General features: G+C 43.9%; 1 protein-coding gene across 1 annotated transcript; it reads left to right on the plus strand.

Annotated features, from left to right (window-relative positions):
• The first annotated feature begins 1142 nt into the window (after positions 1-1142).
• ERMAP (erythroblast membrane associated protein (Scianna blood group)) lies at positions 1143-18031 on the plus strand. Its single transcript, XM_037002225.2, has 11 exons — positions 1143-1231; positions 1454-1798; positions 2032-2313; positions 9476-9592; positions 10130-10162; positions 11158-11190; positions 12864-12884; positions 13663-13683; positions 13779-13805; positions 13898-13924; positions 15507-18031. The coding sequence occupies exons 1-11, from the start codon at positions 1147-1149 to the stop codon at positions 16220-16222; spliced, it is 1707 nt and encodes a 568-aa protein (XP_036858120.1). The 5' UTR covers positions 1143-1146; the 3' UTR covers positions 16223-18031.
• Positions 18032-18360: the final 329 nt, after the last annotated feature.

An 18360-nucleotide genomic window follows, 5' to 3' on the forward strand; every position in this document is an offset into this window, starting at 1 on the left:
AAGCCAGAATTAAAATTTTGTTCAAAGCTTAAATCCATTTTCAGTTTCCCAACCTCCCTTTGACAGCTCCACCTCCTCCTAGGCCCATTTTGCCTCATTCCAAGACCTTCAGAACTCAGCGCGATGACTTCTACAATCCCACCCCACCCTTTGGAAAGGATTTGAAATCTTGGAGAGAATTTAAGAAATGTTATCTCTTTCTTGAGTGTTTTTATGTAATCATTTAAATTGCATTGCTAATTGTGGCATGAAAGATTTATTTCCTGCTAAAGGAATTTCAGGCATAGCAAGTTGCTAGGCAAAGTGTTTTACAGTAGGGAATCCTTTAGGGCTCCCTGTGGCTAATGCATACGGTGACCCCACCTCCCAGAGATGACTGTCCTGTTTTAGTTCAGTAATAATAACAACAGCACACTTATTGAGCATTTGTCCTGCCAGGCATTTGTGGTGTTTTCCATGCATTATCTCCTTGAAGGTTCTGCCTTTATAGATGAAGAACTGGAGGCCTATGGATGTTACACAACTTTCCTAGAGACATGGAGCTATTACATGGGTGTGGCTAAGACTTGAACCCACGCCTTTCTAACCCCAGACCTGAGTTTGCAGGTTTAGTGTCTTCATGATGAAATGGAGGGACTTCACTGCCTGGGTTTGTTATTTCCCTGAATCAAACTTGAAATGCTGTCAGGGAAGAGCTCCCATCTGCTTTGCAGGTGGAAAATTGGCTTCCCATGCCTGGCCTGGAACACCAAATACAAGAAGAGGCCTGTGCGCTGGTGTTTACCTGGTTGGCTCTGGGTGTAAGTGCCCATTCTTCCAGATTCCTCCCCATGCCTTCCAAACCACATTCAGTGTCTTACCCACAACTCAGGGTGTTTACAGACTTAGCCATGAGGCCAGCCTCTATGTTGAACACTTACCTCCTACAAGCCTCACAACAGTCCTGCAAGGAGACCCAAGAGAAACAGTCTCAGAGAGGTTCTGTGGAGGTAAACAGAGGGGCTGGGATTCAAACTCTACTGGTGTGATTCTAGAGGCCATGTGCTGCAGCCTCCGTCTCTGCACCACCTCCCAGGTTGCAGTCTGTCTCACATCAAGCCCACCAACCCTTTCTGGTGTCTCCCTGTGTCTGTTCTCCTAGCTCAGATGGAGCTGGCCCGTTCCTCTGACTCCTGGCTCTCCAGCGGCCTCATCACACTCCTCTTCCTCTGGCTGCCTGAACCCGTGTCAGGTAGGAGTTCCTGAACTTGCCCTGCCTGGGACATCTGAAGGAGTCCCAGTTACAGGGACGCCCAGCTAGAGACTTAATTTCTTCTTGGGTCTGTTCTTCCCCCAATCCTTTCCAATGCCCTTCCCAGGCTCTGTCCTTCCTCCAAGATACCCCCTTCGTCACCCCTTGCCAAGCTCTTGCTCCCCAGCCTCCGCTGAGGCCTTGTCCCTTTGTGGTCCGCAGGCGCAGGGGATGCCGGCGAGTTCCACCTGGCTCCACTAGGGGGCACAGCCAAGCTGCTCTGCCCCGTCTCACTCTGGCCGGTCGCCGTGCCCGACGTGGTGAGCTGGCTGCGGTCCTCACCCCTGGGGCGCTCCCTGGCTGTGCACATGTTTCGGGATGGGAAAGACCGGGAGGAAGATGTGATGCCAGAATATAAGGGGAGGACGAACCTGGTGAGAGACGCCGGCGCGGGAAGTGTCACGCTGGAGATCCGCGATGTCCGGATGGAGGACCGAGGGCTGTACCAATGTCAGGTCCAGGTCGCAAATCAGAGTCGAGAGGGCACCGTGACCTTGCAGGTTGCAGGTCAGTCATTTTCAAAAGGAGATTGAGGTGCCCCCAAGATCTGAATCACGGGATGCAGTTACTGCTGGGGTGGTTTGCACAGGTTCTGGGATCTCAGGCCTAAGATGAGCGAGAGCAAGGGGTGGGGAGAGGACAGGCATTCAAGTGCCATTAAGAGCCCCTGCTGCTCACTAGGGAGGCTGTGGGCGGGGCAGAGGGCACTGGAGCACCATCGCCTTCCACCTCCCCTCCAGTTCTAGGCTCGGACCCTTACATCCACGTGAAGGGCTACGACGCTGGCTGGATCCATCTAGTGTGCAGGTCTGTGGGATGGTTCCCAGAGCCTCGGGCCGAATGGAGAGACCCTGAAGGCAGGGTGCTTCTCTCCCTGTCGGAGGCCCATTCCCTGGACGAAGCCGGGCTCTTTCAAACAGCAGTGTCCAGCAGAGTCAGGGACAGCGCGCTGGGGAATGTGTCCTGCATTATCCACAACCTGGCCCTTGGCCAAGAGAAGACCACAGCCATGGCCATAGCAGGTAAAAGCTGCAGCAGAAAACAGGCTTGAAGCCCCTGGTGGTTTCCGAGAAAACTCTGACCCTAGGGACAGAAAGAATTTTGAAGTTTTTAAATTCTAAACATAACACATGTTTATTGCATAAACTTGAAAAAATACAGAACATTTTAAAGAAACCAAAATATGGTCTACAATCTTACATATTGGAGAGAACCACTGCTAACATTTTGGGGCATTTCTTTCAAGACTTTCTTGTATGTGTGTACCTCTGAGTGTACATGTGTTTATGTATATGTATTCTTTGCCTAGGTTTTAATCACTCCCCAACTTACACTGTCATGAGCATTTTTGCCCATGTCCTTAAATCATTCTCTGCAACATAATTTTAAAAGGCTGCATAGTCTTTCATTGTGTAGTTATAGCATAAAAAAATTAATGGAAGTCCTATTTCTGGATCTTTACATGGTTTCCAATTTTTCCTGATAACTAATGGTGCAGTGCCCATCTTTGCACATGTTTTGGGAAGTGATTCTTTTTTATTTTCTTAAGGTATGATTGCTATACACTCCTATGAAGGTTTCACATGAAAAAACAATGTGGTCACCACATTCACCCACACTATCAAGTTTCCACCCATACCCCAATGCAGTCACTGTCCATCAGTGCAGCAAGATGCCACAGATTCACTATGTGCCTTCTCTTTGTTACACTGTTCTCCCTGTGACCCCCCACACCATGTGTACTAAACATAATACCCCTCAATCCCCTTCTCCCTCCCTCCCCACCTGCCCTCCCACACACCTCCTCTTTGGTAACCACTAGTTCCTTCTTGGAGTCTCTGAGTCTGCTGCCATTTTGTTCCTTCAGTTTTGCTTCATTGTTATACTCCACAAATGAGGGAAATCATTTGGCACTTGTCTTTCTCCGCCTGGCTTATTTCACTGAGCATAATATCCTCTAGCTCCATCCATGCTGCTGCAAATGGTAGGATTTGTTTCTTTCTTATGGCCAAATAATATTCCATTTTGTATATGTACCAAATCTTCTTTATCCATTCATCTACTGATGGACACTTAGGTTGCTTCCATATCTTGGCTATTGTAGAAAGTGCTGTGATAAACATAGGGGTGCATATGTCTTTTTGAATCTGAGAAGTTTGGGTAAATTCCAAGGAGTGGGATTCCCAGGTCAAATGGTATTTCTATTTTGAGTTTTTTGAGGAACCTCCATATTGCTTTCCACAATGGTTGAACTAGCTTACATTCTCACCAGCAGTGTAGGAGGGTTCCCCTTTCTCCGCATCCTCGCCAGCATTTGTTGTGCTTAGTCTTTTTGATGCTGGCCATCCTTACTGGTGTGAGGTGATATCTCCTTGTGGTTTTAATTTGCATTTCCCTGATGATTAGTGATGTGGAGCATCTTTTCATGTGTCTCTTGGCCATCTGAATTTCTTCTCTGGAGAACTGTCTCTTCATATCCTCTGCCCATTTGTTAATTGGGTTATTTGCTTTTTGGGTGTTAAGGCATATAAGTTCTTTATATAATTTAGACATTAACCCCTTGTCGGATATGTCATTTACAAATATATTCTCCCATACTGTAGGATGCCTTTTTGTTCTGTTGATGGTGTCTTTTGCTGTACAGAAACTTTTTAGTTTGATTTAGTCCCATGAGTTTATTTTTGCTTTTGTTTCCCTTGCTCAAGGAGATACGTTCAGGAAGAAGTTGCCATGCTTATATTCAGGAGATGTTTGCCTATGTTGTTTTCTAAGAGTTTTATGGTTTCATGACTTACATTCAAGTCTTTAATCCATTTTTAGTTTACTTTTGTGCATGGGGTTAAACAATAATCCAGTTTCATTATCTTGCATGTAGCTGTCCAGTTATGCCAACACCAGCTGTTGAAGAGGCTGTCATTTCCCCATTGTATATCCATGGCTCCTTTATTGTGTATTAATTGACCATATATGCTTGGGTTTATATCAGGGCTCTCTAGTCTGTTCCATTGGTCTTTGGGTCTGTTCTTGTGCCAGTACCAAATTGTCTTGATTACTGTGGCTGTAGTAGAGCTTGAAGTCGGGGAGTGTAATGCCCCCAGCTTTAGATCTTCTTTCTCAGAATTACTTTGGCTATTCGAGGTCTTTTGTGGTTCCATATGAATTTCAGAATGATTTTCTCTAGTTCATTGAAGAATGCTGTTGGTGTTTTGATAGGAATTGCATTGAATCTATAGATAGCTTTAGCCAGGATGGCCATTTTGACAATATTAATTCTTCCTATTCATGAGCATGGGATGAGTTTCCATTTATTGGTATCTTCTTTAATTTCTCTTAAGAGTGTCTTGTAGTTTTCAGGGTATAGGTCTTTCACTTCCTTGGTTAGGTTTATTCCTAGGTATTTTATTCTTTTTGCTGCAACTGTGAATGTAATTGCTTTCCTGATTTCTCTTTCTGCTGGTTCATTGTTAGTGTATAGGACTGTCAGAGATTTCTGTGTATTAATTTTGTATCCAGCAACTTTGCTGAATTCAGATATTAGACCTAGTAGTTTTGGAGTGGATTCTTTAGGGTTTTTTATGTACAGTATTATATCATCTGCAAACAGGACAGTTTAACTTCTTCCTTGCTAGTCTGGATGCCTTTTATTTCTTTGTGTTGTCTGGTTGCTGTGGCGAGGACCTCCAGTACTATGTTGAATAGAAGTGGGGAAAGTGGGCATCCTTATCTTGTTACCGATCTTAAAGGAAAAGCTTTCAGCTTCTCGCTGTTTAGTATGATGTTGGCTGTGGGTTTGTCATATATGGCCTTTATTATGTTGAGGTACTTGCCTTCTATACCCATTTTGTTGAGAGTTTTTATCATGAATGGATGTTGAATTATGTCAAATGCTTTTTCAGCATCTATGGAGATGGTCATGTGGTTTTTGTCCTTTTTGTTCATGTGGTGGATGACGTTGATGGATTTTCTAATGTTGTACCATCCTTGCATCCCTGGAATAAATCCTACTTGATCGTGATGGATGATCTTTTTGATGTATTTTGAATTCGGTTTGCTGATATTTTGTTGAGTATTTTTGCATCTATGTTCATCACGGATATTGGTCTGTAATTTTCTTTTTTTGTGATGTTTTTGCCTGGTTTTGGTATTAGAGTGATTCTGGCCTCATAGAATGAGTTTGGAAGTATTCCCTCTTCTTCTACTATTTGGAAAACTTTAAGGAGGTCTTCACTAAATGTTTGATAAAATTCAGCGGTGAAGCCATCTGGTCCAGGAGTTTTGTTCTTAGGTAGGTTTTTGATTACCAGTTCAATTTTGTTGCTGGTAATTGGTCTGTTCAGATTTTCTGTTTCTTCCTTGGTCAGCCTTGGAAGGTTGTATCTTTCTAGAAAGTTGTCCATTTCTTCTAGATTATCCAGTTTGTTAGCATATAATTTTTCATAGTATTCTCTAATAATTCTTTGTATTTCTGTGGTATCTGTAGTGATTTTTCCTTTCTCATTTCTGATTCTGTCTATGTGTTTAGAGTGTCTTTTTTTCTTGATAAGACTGGCTAGGGGTTTATCTATTTTGCTTATTTTCTTGAAGAACCAGCTCTTGCTTTCATTGATTCTTTCTATTGTTTTATTCTTCTCGATTTTACTGCTCTAATCTTTATTATGTCCCTCTTTTTACTGACTCTGGGCCTCATTTGTTCTTTTTCTAGTTTCATTAATTGTGAGTTTAGACTGCTTATACAGATTGTTCTTCTTTCCTGAGGTAGTCCTGTATTGCAATATACTTTCCTGTTAGCATGGCCTTGGCTGCATCTCACAGATTTTGCAGTGTTGAATTATTGTTGTCATTTGTCGCCATATATTGCTTGATCTCTGTTTTTATTTGGTCATTGATCCATTGGTTATTTAGGAGCATGTTGTGAAGCTTCCATGTGTTTGTGAAATTTTTCATTTTCGCATAGTTTCCTAGTTTCACACCTTTGTAGTCTGAGAAAGTGGTTGGTACAGTTTCAATCTTTTTTAATTTACTGAGGCTCTTTTTGTGGCCTAGTATATGATCTATTCTTGAAAATGTTCCATGTGCACTTGAGAAGAATGTGTATTCTGCTGCTTTTGGGTGTAGAGTTCTGTAGATGTCTGTTAGGTCCATCTGTTCTAGTGTGTTGTTCAGTGCCTCTGTGTCCTTACTTATTTTCTGTCTGGTTGATCTTTGTTCAGAGTGAGTGTAGTGTTGAAGTCTCCTAGAATGAGTGCATTGCATTCTATTTCCCCTTTTAATTCAGTTAGTATTTGTTTCACATATGCAGGTGCTCCTGTTTTGGGTGCATAGATATTTTTAATGTTTATATCTTCTTGTTGGATTGACCCCTTTATCATTGTATAATGTCCTTCTTTGTCTCTTGTGACTTTCTTTGTTTTGAAGTCTATTTTGTCTGATACAAGTATTGCAACAGCTGCTTTTCTCTCTCTATTAATTGCATGAAATGTCTTTTTTCATCCCTTCACTTTTAGTCTGTGTATGTCTTTGGATTTAAAGTGAGTCTCTTGTAGGCAGTATACAGATGGGTCTTGTTTTTTTATACTTTCAGTGACTCTGTGTCTTTTGATTGGTGCCTTCAGTCCATTTACATTTAGGGTGATTATCGATAGGTATGTACTTATTGCCATTGCAGACTTTAGATTTGTGATTACCAAAGGTTCCAGGTTAACTTCCTTACTATCTAAGAGTCTAACTTAAGTCACTTAATATGCTATTACAAACATAATCTAAGGGTTCTTTTCTTTTTCTCCTCCTTTTTCTTCCTCGTTTTTCTCCCTCCTCCATTCTTTATATATTAGATATCATATTCTGTACTCTTTGTCTATCCCTTGACTGACTTTGGGGATAGTTAATTTAATTTTGCATTTGCTTAGTAATTAGCTGGTCTACTTTCTTTACTGTGGTTTCATTACCTCTGGTGACAGCTATTAAACCTTAGGAATACTTCCATCTATAGCAGTCCCTCCAAAATACACTGTAGAGATGGTCTGTGGGAGGTAAATTCTCTCAGCTTTTGCTTATCTGGAAATTGTTTAACCCCTCCTTCAAATTTAAATGATAATCTTGCCAGATAAAGTAATCTTGGTTCCAGGCCCTTATGCTTCATTGTATTAAATATATCATGCCACTCCCTTCTGGACTGTAAGGTTTCTGGTAAGAAGTCTGATGTTAGCCTGATGGGCTTTCCTTTTCATGTGATCTTTTTTCTCTCTCTCTGACTGCTTTTAATCATCTGTGTTTATCCTTGATCTTTGCCATTTTAATTACTATATGTCTTGGTGTTGTCTTCCTTGAGTCCCTTGTGTTGAGAGATCAGTGTACCTCCATGGCCTGAGAGACTATCTCCTTCCCCTGATTGGGGAAGTTTTCAGCAATTACCTCCTCAAAGACACTTTCTATCCCGTTCTCTCTCTCTCTCTTCTTCTTCTGGTATCCCTATAATGCAAATATTGTTCCATTTGGATGGGTCACACAGTTCTCTTAATATTCTTTCATTCTTAGAGATCCTTTTTTCTCTCTGTGCCTCAGTTTCTTTGTATTCCTCTTCTCTAGTTTCTATTTCATTTATCCTCTCCTCCACCTATCCACTCTGCTTTTATTACCCTCCATTGTGCTCTTCAATGATTGGATCTCCGACCGGAATTCATTCCTGAGTTCTTGAATATCTTTCTGTACCTCCATTAGCATGTTAATAATTTTTATTTTGAACTCCCTTTCAGGAAGAGTCATGAGGTCCATGTCATCTTTCTCAGGGGTTATATTAATTTTACTCTGAACCAGGTTCCTTCGGCATTTCATATCTGTGTATGGCACCTTGTAGTGTCCAGGAACTCTACTCTTTGGAGCTGCCTCAGCCCCTGAAGCTGTGTCAGGGGCCACAGGGGAGCGGTATTGGTGCCTGGGGGGAGGAAAGAGCTGTTTCCTGCTTCCCAGCTGCTGTGCCTGTCTCCACTGCCTGAACCAGTGGGTTGAGAACACAGGTATAAGCTTTTGTCCCAGTGCAGCCAGATATGGATGGATCCCTGCTTTCCACAAGTGACTGGAATCTCAGTCTCTCCAGGAGTTCTGCCTCTGTTAGCTTTCCAATTCTGTAATCCTGAGAGTGTCATGAAAGCACCATGAAATGTAGGTTTGTGCTCCCAGCGCAGCTCCGGAGCTAGGTATTCAGCAGTCCCAGGCCTTCCACTCCCTCCCTGCTCTGTTTCTCTTCCTCCTGCCGGTGAGCTGGGGTGGGGGAGGGGGGAGGGTCCCGCGGAGCCACAGCTCTGGTACATTACCCCATTCGCTGAGGTCTGCTCTTTTCTCCAGGTGTGTGCAGTCTGACGTGTCCTCTTTCCTGTTGCTCTCTCACGATTAGCTATATTAATTTTATTTTCATATTATATGTGGTTTTAGGAGGAAGCCTGTCTCACCTCTCACGCCGCCATCTTTAATCCTCCTTGGGAAGGGATTTGGATTATTTTCTTAGAATGTGTTTCTGGAAGAAGAATTAATGAGTAAAGGGGTCTGAACCTTTTATAGACCCTTGAAACATGAGGCCACGTAGCAGACAAGGGTGGTTTTGGAGCCAGGAAATGTAGAATGTGGCCTGGCTCCTGGTGTGGAGGGGTCCTAGATCTCTGCTAACCTTTCCTTCTTCTCTCTGTCCCCTTCCCTTCTACTCCTACTTCCACTGCCTCTTCCTAAATGCTAAGCACTTTACACGCCTGCTCTCTTTAAATCTCCCAGTACCCCAGCTGGATCAGGGTCACTGTCCCATCTTACAGATGGCAGGCCCGCTCAGGGACGCTTAGCCTCAGCTGTTGAGCAAGGACGCACATCCAGGTCAGGCTCTTCACCACGTGTCATAGGGCCCGTTCTGCTCTTGTTTGTTCTCTGTTTCTTCTTTCCTTTCTCCTTTCTCTCCTGCTTGGGCTTTAGGCCTCCTGCTTAGCACCATAGAAATTGTTCTGCTGCTGGGGCTCAGGGCAAAGATGTTGCTGACTGTTGTTGCACAGCAGAGTAAGAATTTGAAGGAGGAAGCAGGTAAAGGTGCTCAAGAGAAGACAGGCGATTCCTGAGGGAGAACCTCCAGTTCTCCAAAATCCCTGGATAATTTCTCACCTAGGGCAGGATGAGGTTATGGCTGAGCCTCGGCGGTTTCTGTTTCAGCCCCGTCGCCAGAGAAGCTCTCCTCCTCAGCTGTGGCCCTTGCTGTGGTCCTTCCTGTCTTAGGGCTTCTCATCACGGTGGGCATTTTCCTTATATGGAAGCAGAGAAGATCAAAAGGTAACCGAGCAGTGAGGGAGCCCAGGCTGGGAGGAAGTGAGACTGCGGCTCCTTTAGGCAAAGGCAGGGAGGGCGTAGACAGAGACACTGCAGTTAGCCACAGATTAAAGACCCTATGCACTGGGTGGGAGGAACCGGCAGAGCCACGCTCTGGGACTTCCTTTGCAGAGAGGATCAAAGAAACTCCAGAAGGCTCCTGGGCAGAGCTGTGAATTCTCATCTTTTGAGAAATTAGAAAATAACTAATTATACCAATCTTCTAATTAATTAATAAATCATTGGATAAAACTCATAAATACTGTGGCATTTCACAGGATCTCAGGGTTGCAAAGGACCTTGAAGGTCACATAATCCAACATTCTTCCCTCTGTCTGATGGTTTGAAGACCCTCTGATTCTTTCAAAATGGTCACACATCCACCATGACAAGGAGCAAAGTCTTAGTCAGGCAGCTGGGGCCGTCATTGGACAACTCTGCTTGTTAGAAACAGCCTTTCCTTGAGCTGAGCTGACATCTCTCTCTCTCTCTCCTTTCTAGAGAAGCTTCTCTATGAACAGATGATGGAGGTAGGTAAGTATCCTGGGCTGGGTGGGGATGTTTCTATGTTTTGTTCATTTTGAATCCCTAGTTTCCACTGGTCTAAGTTCTGTACCTGAAAATCCCTGCATCTGCTGTCCCTGGTGGCAGTGGTGCTGGAGGGCCTACACCTGTCATTTCTAGTTTTTGTTAACTCTTACTTATAATAGCTGGCCTTCCCATACGTTTGGTGATTTTTGTCTGTGAACTCATTGCTTGATCTTATTCTCTGGGAGTTGTGTAGGTCTAATGTGAGGGAAGCTATTATTCATCCAACAAACAACAGATAATTGTCTTGTAAGTGCCCTAGACTATCCTGGATGCTGGGGATATATAGTGGTGAGTAAAAGCAGACAATAGCCTTTGCTTCTTGGAGCTCTCTGTCTAGTCAGAGAGATATACATAAATTAAATAACTATACAAATAAATGTGTACAAAGGCCATTAAAGGAAGTTCTGAGGGCTGTAAAGCCTATGACCAGGAGGGACCCAGCAAACTTCAGGGATGGAAGAGGAGCTCCCAGAGGAAGTGATGTTCCCTCTGGAGGATGGACAGGCCTGTGGGAGGAGGGACAGAAAGAAAGAAAGAAGAGCTTGAGCAAGAAACGTGGTGCCAAAGTGAGGGGCAAGGGGACAGGATGGGCTGAAGAGGTAGGCAGGGGTCTGGCCACGTGAGGCCCTGTGATCATGAGATGGGTTATAGTTGGGGTGGGGTTAGAGCAATGAGTGGGGCTCTCCTGATGAGAATTGTGCTTGGAGAAGCCCTCTCTGGCTGCAGAGTTGAGAAGAGACCAGAGGGAATAAGATAGGATTTGGGGGCAATTTGGGCCATGAATTCTGTCATCCAGATGAGAGATGTGAGGCCTGGATCAGGGAGGTATGAGTGGAGATAGAGATGGGCAGGATCAAGAGCAGGTAAACTCAAGAGGAATCTGGGACCCTCAAGGTAATGGCACAGAATCTCATTTTCTTTTACTTTCCTTCCTCTAGAAAATCTTCTCTCAGACCATGCAAAAGAGAAAGGTAATTCTATGCATAGAATAAGGGGTAGGGAAAATATAACATATTTTCCCCTTCTACATAAATGTTGACAGTCTACTATTGTACCTACATTATATATGTGTGCACACACACATCGTCCATTACTATTACTAGAATTTGCTTGCCTATATCAAGGGGCTATTGGGCTTGTGAGGGATTGCCCATGACCAGAATTCACAGGTCTGGATTCCCATGATCTCCCTTCATCAGCTTTCCCACCAATCATCTAGAGAGGAGGTCTATATACTACTTAAACATATATTAATTTGGTCATATGAAATGTATGAGAATCTCAAGGATCCATACAACCTTTGCATCAAGAGTGACCGGGTGACACAATGGGAGGAACATGGGCCCTGGATGCAGCGACAACATGGCTCAGATCCCTGGTCTTGGATAAGTCACTTTACTGTTCTGAGCTTTGGTTCCCTCATCTGTAAAATGGAGATAATAATTCCTCTCATTTGATTGCTTTTGGGATCAAAAGAGACAAAAACAAAAAACCCAGCTCCTGTTACAATGCCTGGAACTCTTTTCCCTTATTGCCATTTGTCTTCATTGATTGACTCTGCTCTGGGCCACTGAAGGTAAAAGTTAGATGCTCAGGGTACAAAAAACTCTCTGCCCTTTGAGAGTCTAGCTGGGAAGACAAGTCGCTGGCTCAGAAATGGCTCTGCATGTGAAGATTTTGGTGTCTCCTCTCCTCCCCTTTACATTTCATCCAGCTGGTGAAAGTGTTGGGGGTGCACACTCTGGGGACACGATGGCCTTTCTGTCCAAAAGCAGAAGGAGCAGTGTGGTGTGGTGGTGAAGGTGTCTGACTGGTGAAGGTGTCCTGCCTCGTTGACCACTTAGTAGCTGGATGACCTGGACAAATTCCTATGTCCCTCTGAGCCTCAGACCACCACTCTGTAAACTGGGAGTAATAATTATATGTGCTTCACACTGTTGAGAAGATTCAGTGCCTACCTCATTATAAGAACAAGACATAATATGTGGAGGCTATTAGTGGGAATGGTAAAAATAACTACAAGGTCATATTCAGCTGCACTGCCCCAATGCCTAATGCCTACCACACGCCAGCCCTTTGCAGGACCAGTGCTGGGAGAAAATATGGACCTCATGGCCCCTCCAAAGAAGCCACAAGTACTCCCTGAAACATAAGAAGTAAACGCATATGTGCCGAAACCTTCTGGGATCTCCAGATTTGTGCATCTCTCTACAGTGTTTCAGAGGAGTTACTGTCGAGAATAATAATTCACCTGTCAAGAGGTGACTGGTGGGCCTTCAGCTAGTTGTGCACTGTAGACATTATAACCAGTAAGTCACAGAAGGGCAGCAAGACAGACACTCACGCGCACATAGTTACAAATGTACGGAAACACTCCCACAGACAGCAGAAATGAAACCAGATAGACAGACAAGAAGGACGTGAAGAGGAAGGAGGAACCAAAGTTCCAGGCAGTCTGGGTCATCAGGAAAGCACTACCAGTACCACTGGGTTCCCAGGGGGACTCTGGGAGAGGTGACTGCATTGGGGGTGGACAGGATCATTGTGCTTTTCACCCTGGGGGATGGAGATGAGCCCTCCTGGGCCCCGGGGGTAAAGCAGCGGCATCTGCTCACCCATGCTCTTTCTTTTTTAATTTTTTTAGGAAGGCTTCATAAAACCCACAGTAAGTTCTGCTTCTCATCTGTGGCACAAGCCTCCTGCTGACATCTCTGCTGTGGGATGAGTGTTTCAGTTTCATTTCCTAGGGCAAAACTGAGGGGCCAAGGGTGCCACAAGCTATGGAGGTTGGGAATTTCTTGGCTCCCAAAGGTCTCGTTCCTTGAATATTCCTGGCTCCTCTTCCCTGCACAACTGTACCTAGTCTCTAAATGGGAAATATTTTACCCAGAAGAGATGTACCTCCTGAAGGTGAGGCCATCTGAAAACCTGTTGATTGCCAGCCATGACATTGGCTTAGGTGGGATCCAAGGTGGGTGGGTCCTCCTTTAACTGAATACGGGCAGCAGAGCTACACCACCACGTTCCTGTATGAGAACTTCTTGATAACAAAACACCTTCAGCTACTGACATTTCTATTTTATTTTACACTGAGAAATATACATAAGAAAATTGAGTAGAAGTTCAGCGATCATTTTAAATCAACTTCTCCCACATTCATTACGTTTATGTTGTTAGTGCCTGTGTGTGTGAGATGTGTTACGTATTCCATCCGCAGCTGAAGGTTGGCTCACATAGGATTTGCCGACCCTCGGCCGTATGTCTGGGGACCCATATGATGTATATCCCATGGCTAGGAGCACTGCTGTTGCAAGCACTGTCCTGGGGAAGTTCAGGGTATCACTACTGAGGATCTGGTGTGGGAATGCGGTCAGGGTGGGACTGTAGCATTATGAGCATGTAGAAGCCCTTGTTCTGATGTGCAAACTGTTTTTATTCTCTAGAGAAGCTCCGGAATGAACTGAGTAAGTTTCCCATGTTATTATGACTTTATTACCAACCTGTCTCCTGTTACTCTGTTTCCAGTGATAGCTCATTTCCCTTGTTTCTTTTTTTACAGGGCTGAAAAGAGCTGCTGCAAACTCAGGTGAGGTGCACTGTCCCTGTACTTGATGCCACCATGCCCCCAGACGTCCTCCATTTCCCCATGGGGTTACCAATCCTCTTTCTGTCTTTCAGGCTGGAGAAGGGCCCGGCTGCACTTCAGTAAGTCATACCAGTCAAACTGACCTGCATTTCAGAGCCCATTACTCTGTTCCTTTGGCATGCAGACTGAATTAAAAAAAAAAAATCTTCAAATCTGTTTATCTGCTTACCAAATTAAAAAATAACTTGGTGATTATTTTTGGCAGGTGGGTCACGTTTAGATTTAGAAAGCTTCCTCTCTTTTAGAAAGCTGATATACATTGTTCTTCTTATGGGTTTGCTATGATTTTTGAGATTGTTCTCAAGTTTTCCAGTTATTTGCATTTCATCTTTTTGACTTGTCTGCTCCTGTCCTTTTCTGGCTACTTTTTGATTTGTGAGAATTCTTTCTACATGAAGTATATTAACTTTCTGTCATATTTTTCACAAATCATTTTTCTGAGTTTTTCATTCATATTTTAATTTCTTGTTAGTATTTTTTGATACATGAGTGCTTTACTTCTATGTAGTCAAATTTATTCATCTTTTCCTGGGTAGTCTCTTCAGATTTGGGAAGTCCTTCCTGTCCCACAATGGATAAGCAGCCAGTGTTCCTGTCTTCGTGCACACCTGCCATGTCCTTTTTCCCCTGAAGATCAGTTTTCTTGGTGGGTGGTGACTGAGATTCTCAGAGAAGGGAATGAGTTGGGCAGATGCCTCAACAATGTAGACTACAAAAATATTTCATAGTTGTATTCTAAAAGATCTGCACATCTCTTCAGTTTTTTTCTTAAATTTGCATTTTTGCTGCTGTTATTTTCACCACTTCACAATCCTTATCAATTTGCCAGCTGCCCATCCCCTCCCTGCATTCAGGCGGGTGTAAGTGAGGGAACACCAGCTCCCCTTGGGGGCATTCAGGGAATTCACAGCCCTTCTCACACTTAAAGTTGCTTACTCTCACCCCATCGACTGGATATAGATTTCATGGATTTAACTCTCCAAGAAGAGCTTATTTTCTGTACTGGGGGAAGGTGAGGGGCTCACTTTGACCCTCATAACCCACACTTTACAAGAGGAATCCTTCTCTCTATAGTAACATTTCAAAGTGAAAATTGTAAGCAATAATTTTAGGTAACAAAATGAGCGTCACATGCTGTGTGAATGAGAAACTGTCTCATGCATTAGCTCCTCAGATCTGCAGAAGAGCTCTACAGCATAGGTGCTGTTAGTGTTCCCATTTTACAGATGAAGAAACTAAGGTCTGGAGATGAATAATAAGCCCAAGGTCACATAAATAGCATGTGTCAGAGCTGCAATTCAAACATCCTACCTGGTTACTGGGTCTAACATGAAAGTCTATGTTTGTTATCATACACTGGATTCCTTTGGACCATGAAGACAAAGGCAACATTTCCTCAGGGTTAAGGGAGCATCACAGAAAAACCTTTTTTTTCTTTTACTTAATAAACTACCAGTAGATCTAGGAGACTGGAAGACAGTTTGCTTTGGTTCCAGTACTTAGGGGGGAGGGCAAACCATGAACTAAAATGGGCTAATGACAGTGGTTGCAGACCCAGACATTATTTTTCCCTCCAAAGCTACCCAAAGGCCCCTTAAGACCTATCTGTCCCAAATCTCACCTCCTTGTGACTCTCTGCAGAGGCGGTGACCCTGGACCCAGACACAGCGCACCCCAAACTCATCCTGTCTGAGGACCGTAGGCGGGTGCAGCTTGGAGACAGAAGGCAGCCTGTGCCCAACAACCCCCAGAGGTTTGACTTCGTTGTCAGTGTCCTGGGTGCGGAGTGCTTCACGGCTGGCTGTCACTACTGGGAGGTGCTCGTGGGGGCCAAGACCAAGTGGGCCCTGGGGGTGTGTAGTGAGGCAGTGAGCAGGAAGGGCAAGGTCACTGCCTCGCCTGCCAACGGACACTGGATCCTGCGACTGAGTGGAGGGAATGAGTACCAAGCTCTCACGTCCCCGCAGACCGCCTTCCGCCTGAAAGAGCCCACACGGTGTGTGGGGATTTTCCTGGACTATGAGGCAGGAGTCATCTCCTTCTACGATGTGACCCACAGATCCCACATCTTTACTTTCACCCACAGTTTCTCTGGTCCCCTTCGCCCTTTCTTTGAACCTTGCCTTCATGATGGAGGGAAAAACATGGCGCCGTTAATCATCTGTTCAGAACTCCAGAAATCAGAGGAATCAACTGTCCCCAGCCTGGAAGGAAAAGGCCAGCCTAATGGAGATGTGGCTGTGAAGGCAGACCCTTCCTTACTCCCCACTCATGCCCTGGAGCTCAGGGAGATGATCATGTCCTGGCCCTCTCACAAGGGCCCGGCCCTTCAGGGACTCAAGGTTCCTCCTTTTTAGGAACATGCCTCATTACCTGCTCCCCTGACCGTTCAGCCTAGTGCCCTGAACTGACACCTGATTCTGGAACATCTCATCTTCCTTCTCCAAATCCAGACCCTCTTGAGGTTTCTATTCCTCCACCTTTCTCCCAGGGCCCAGCAGTAAACCCTATGTTCCTTGGGGACTTGGAATTTCTGTTGCTGGGAAAGAATTCTTGAAAACCAAGTGAACCATCAGATTGGTTTAGGCGGTGATGCTGGATGTATGTCACCCAGATACAGGGATTCCCTACCCTCGGGCTATTTAGGAGAATTCTATCCTCCCCATCTGCACTCAGGCTTTCAGTCATGGAGTCATGGTGCCCAGTCCCTGACTTCTTACTTATTTCATCAAGAATTGCTTTTCCCCTTTCCTTAGCTCAGGTCTCTAGCCACTAAAGCCAACTTTTTAAAAGTAAACATGCTTTGGGTCACATACTCTTCCTTCATTTTTTCTGGAATATGGGGCCAGGTGCTGGAGGAGTAAAACATGCCATTCTTTTCTATTGCCTTGATGCTATTTACAACATAGTTTGGTGACATCCAGAGCTAATGTACACGTTTTCAAAGCTAATTTACCTGTTGATAATAACCAGGTGCAGGGTTACTAACCTGTAATCCTGAAAAGCCTCAGGAGCATGATCAGAGAGTTGGGAAGCACAACATTAGACCGAGCAGCCCAAGTGTGTGGCTTGAAAAGACAGCAATGGATGAGTCAGTCTATTGTGGATTTAGAGAGGCCCAGCTAGAAGAAGTGGCAGTTTTAACCACTAATGTAGAAACTTTTTTCTGGAAAACTTGACTGTTTGTGTAGCAAACAACCTGTTAGGTCAGAGAGTATTGATTTCAAATAGAAAGTTGGTAGACCAGGTATGAGGATAAAATGGTGATTTTTTTTTGGTGTGGATTGCAGAAAGAAGCCTAGTCACTTTCAGGTCACACCACATAGGTGATCTGGCCTCTTTGTGGAGACATTGGCTATCAGTTTGCTGACAGGTACACAGCTCGAGCCAAAGGAAAAGAGATCTTTCTGTCAGCAGATCTCTCTTTTAGTGCCTGTATTAGTCAGGGTTCTCCAGAGAAACATTATATATATATATATATATGGGGTGGGGTTGGGGATTGAGATTCACTATAGGGAATTGGCCCAGTGATTATGAAGACTGGCAAGTCCCAAGATCTGCAGGGTTGGTCAGAAGTTGGAGACCCAGGGGAGCCAATGGTTTAGTTCCAGTTTGAAGGCTGACAGGCTTGAGATCCAGGAAGAATCAATAATTAAGTTTGAGTTTGAAGGTAGGAAAAAAGTTGATGTCCTAGTCTGAAGGCTGACAGGCAGGAAGAATTCTCTCTGACTAAGGAGAATGGTCAGTCTTTTGGTTGTATTCAGACTTTCAAATGATTGAATGAGGCCCAACCCACATTAGGGAGGGCAACATGCTTTATTAAATCTACTGCTTTAAATGTTGCTCTCCTTTCAAAACACTCTTACAGAAACACCCAGGATAATGTTTGACCAGATGTCTGGGCACCCCAGTAGCCCAGTCAAGTCGACACATGGTATTAATTATCATAGTGCATGAGTGGAAGTCATTTGATTTTGTATAATTCTTAAATAAAAGTTTGGTATTCATTGTTTGGCATGCTGTTATTTTTATTATGAATAATGAGTTGTGGGGAAAGATTTGGGGCTGAAAGAGAAAAGCAAATTATGGAATTGGTTTTGTACAACATTAAATTCACCCAAGCAAGTTTGAACCACTTAAAAATAAAGCCACATTGTTATTTCTGAGTCTGCCTTTTCAGAATTTTATTTATATCAGTTTAGAAAGTAATAGTGTATGTGGGGATATTTATATTTCACTCATCCATATTCATTTTCAAAAGTATTTTCCTGAATATTCCAATCTGAAAAGTAACTCACATTGGCAACACTGAAGAGAACTTACCAGAAGGAAGAGAACTGACAGTTGTGGAGGCAGATGCTTTATATATGTTAATTCATTTAGTCCTTACAACAATTCTTCTGGGTATTTCATAGGGAGGAAAACGGTGCTCCAAATGGCTAGGTGATAAAACTGGGATCATAAATCTGGTCTATCTAGCTCTGAAGATATACTC

Source organism: Manis javanica, chromosome 4 (assembly GCF_040802235.1).
Source record: "Manis javanica isolate MJ-LG chromosome 4, MJ_LKY, whole genome shotgun sequence".
NCBI classification, from domain to species: domain Eukaryota; kingdom Metazoa; phylum Chordata; class Mammalia; order Pholidota; family Manidae; genus Manis; species Manis javanica.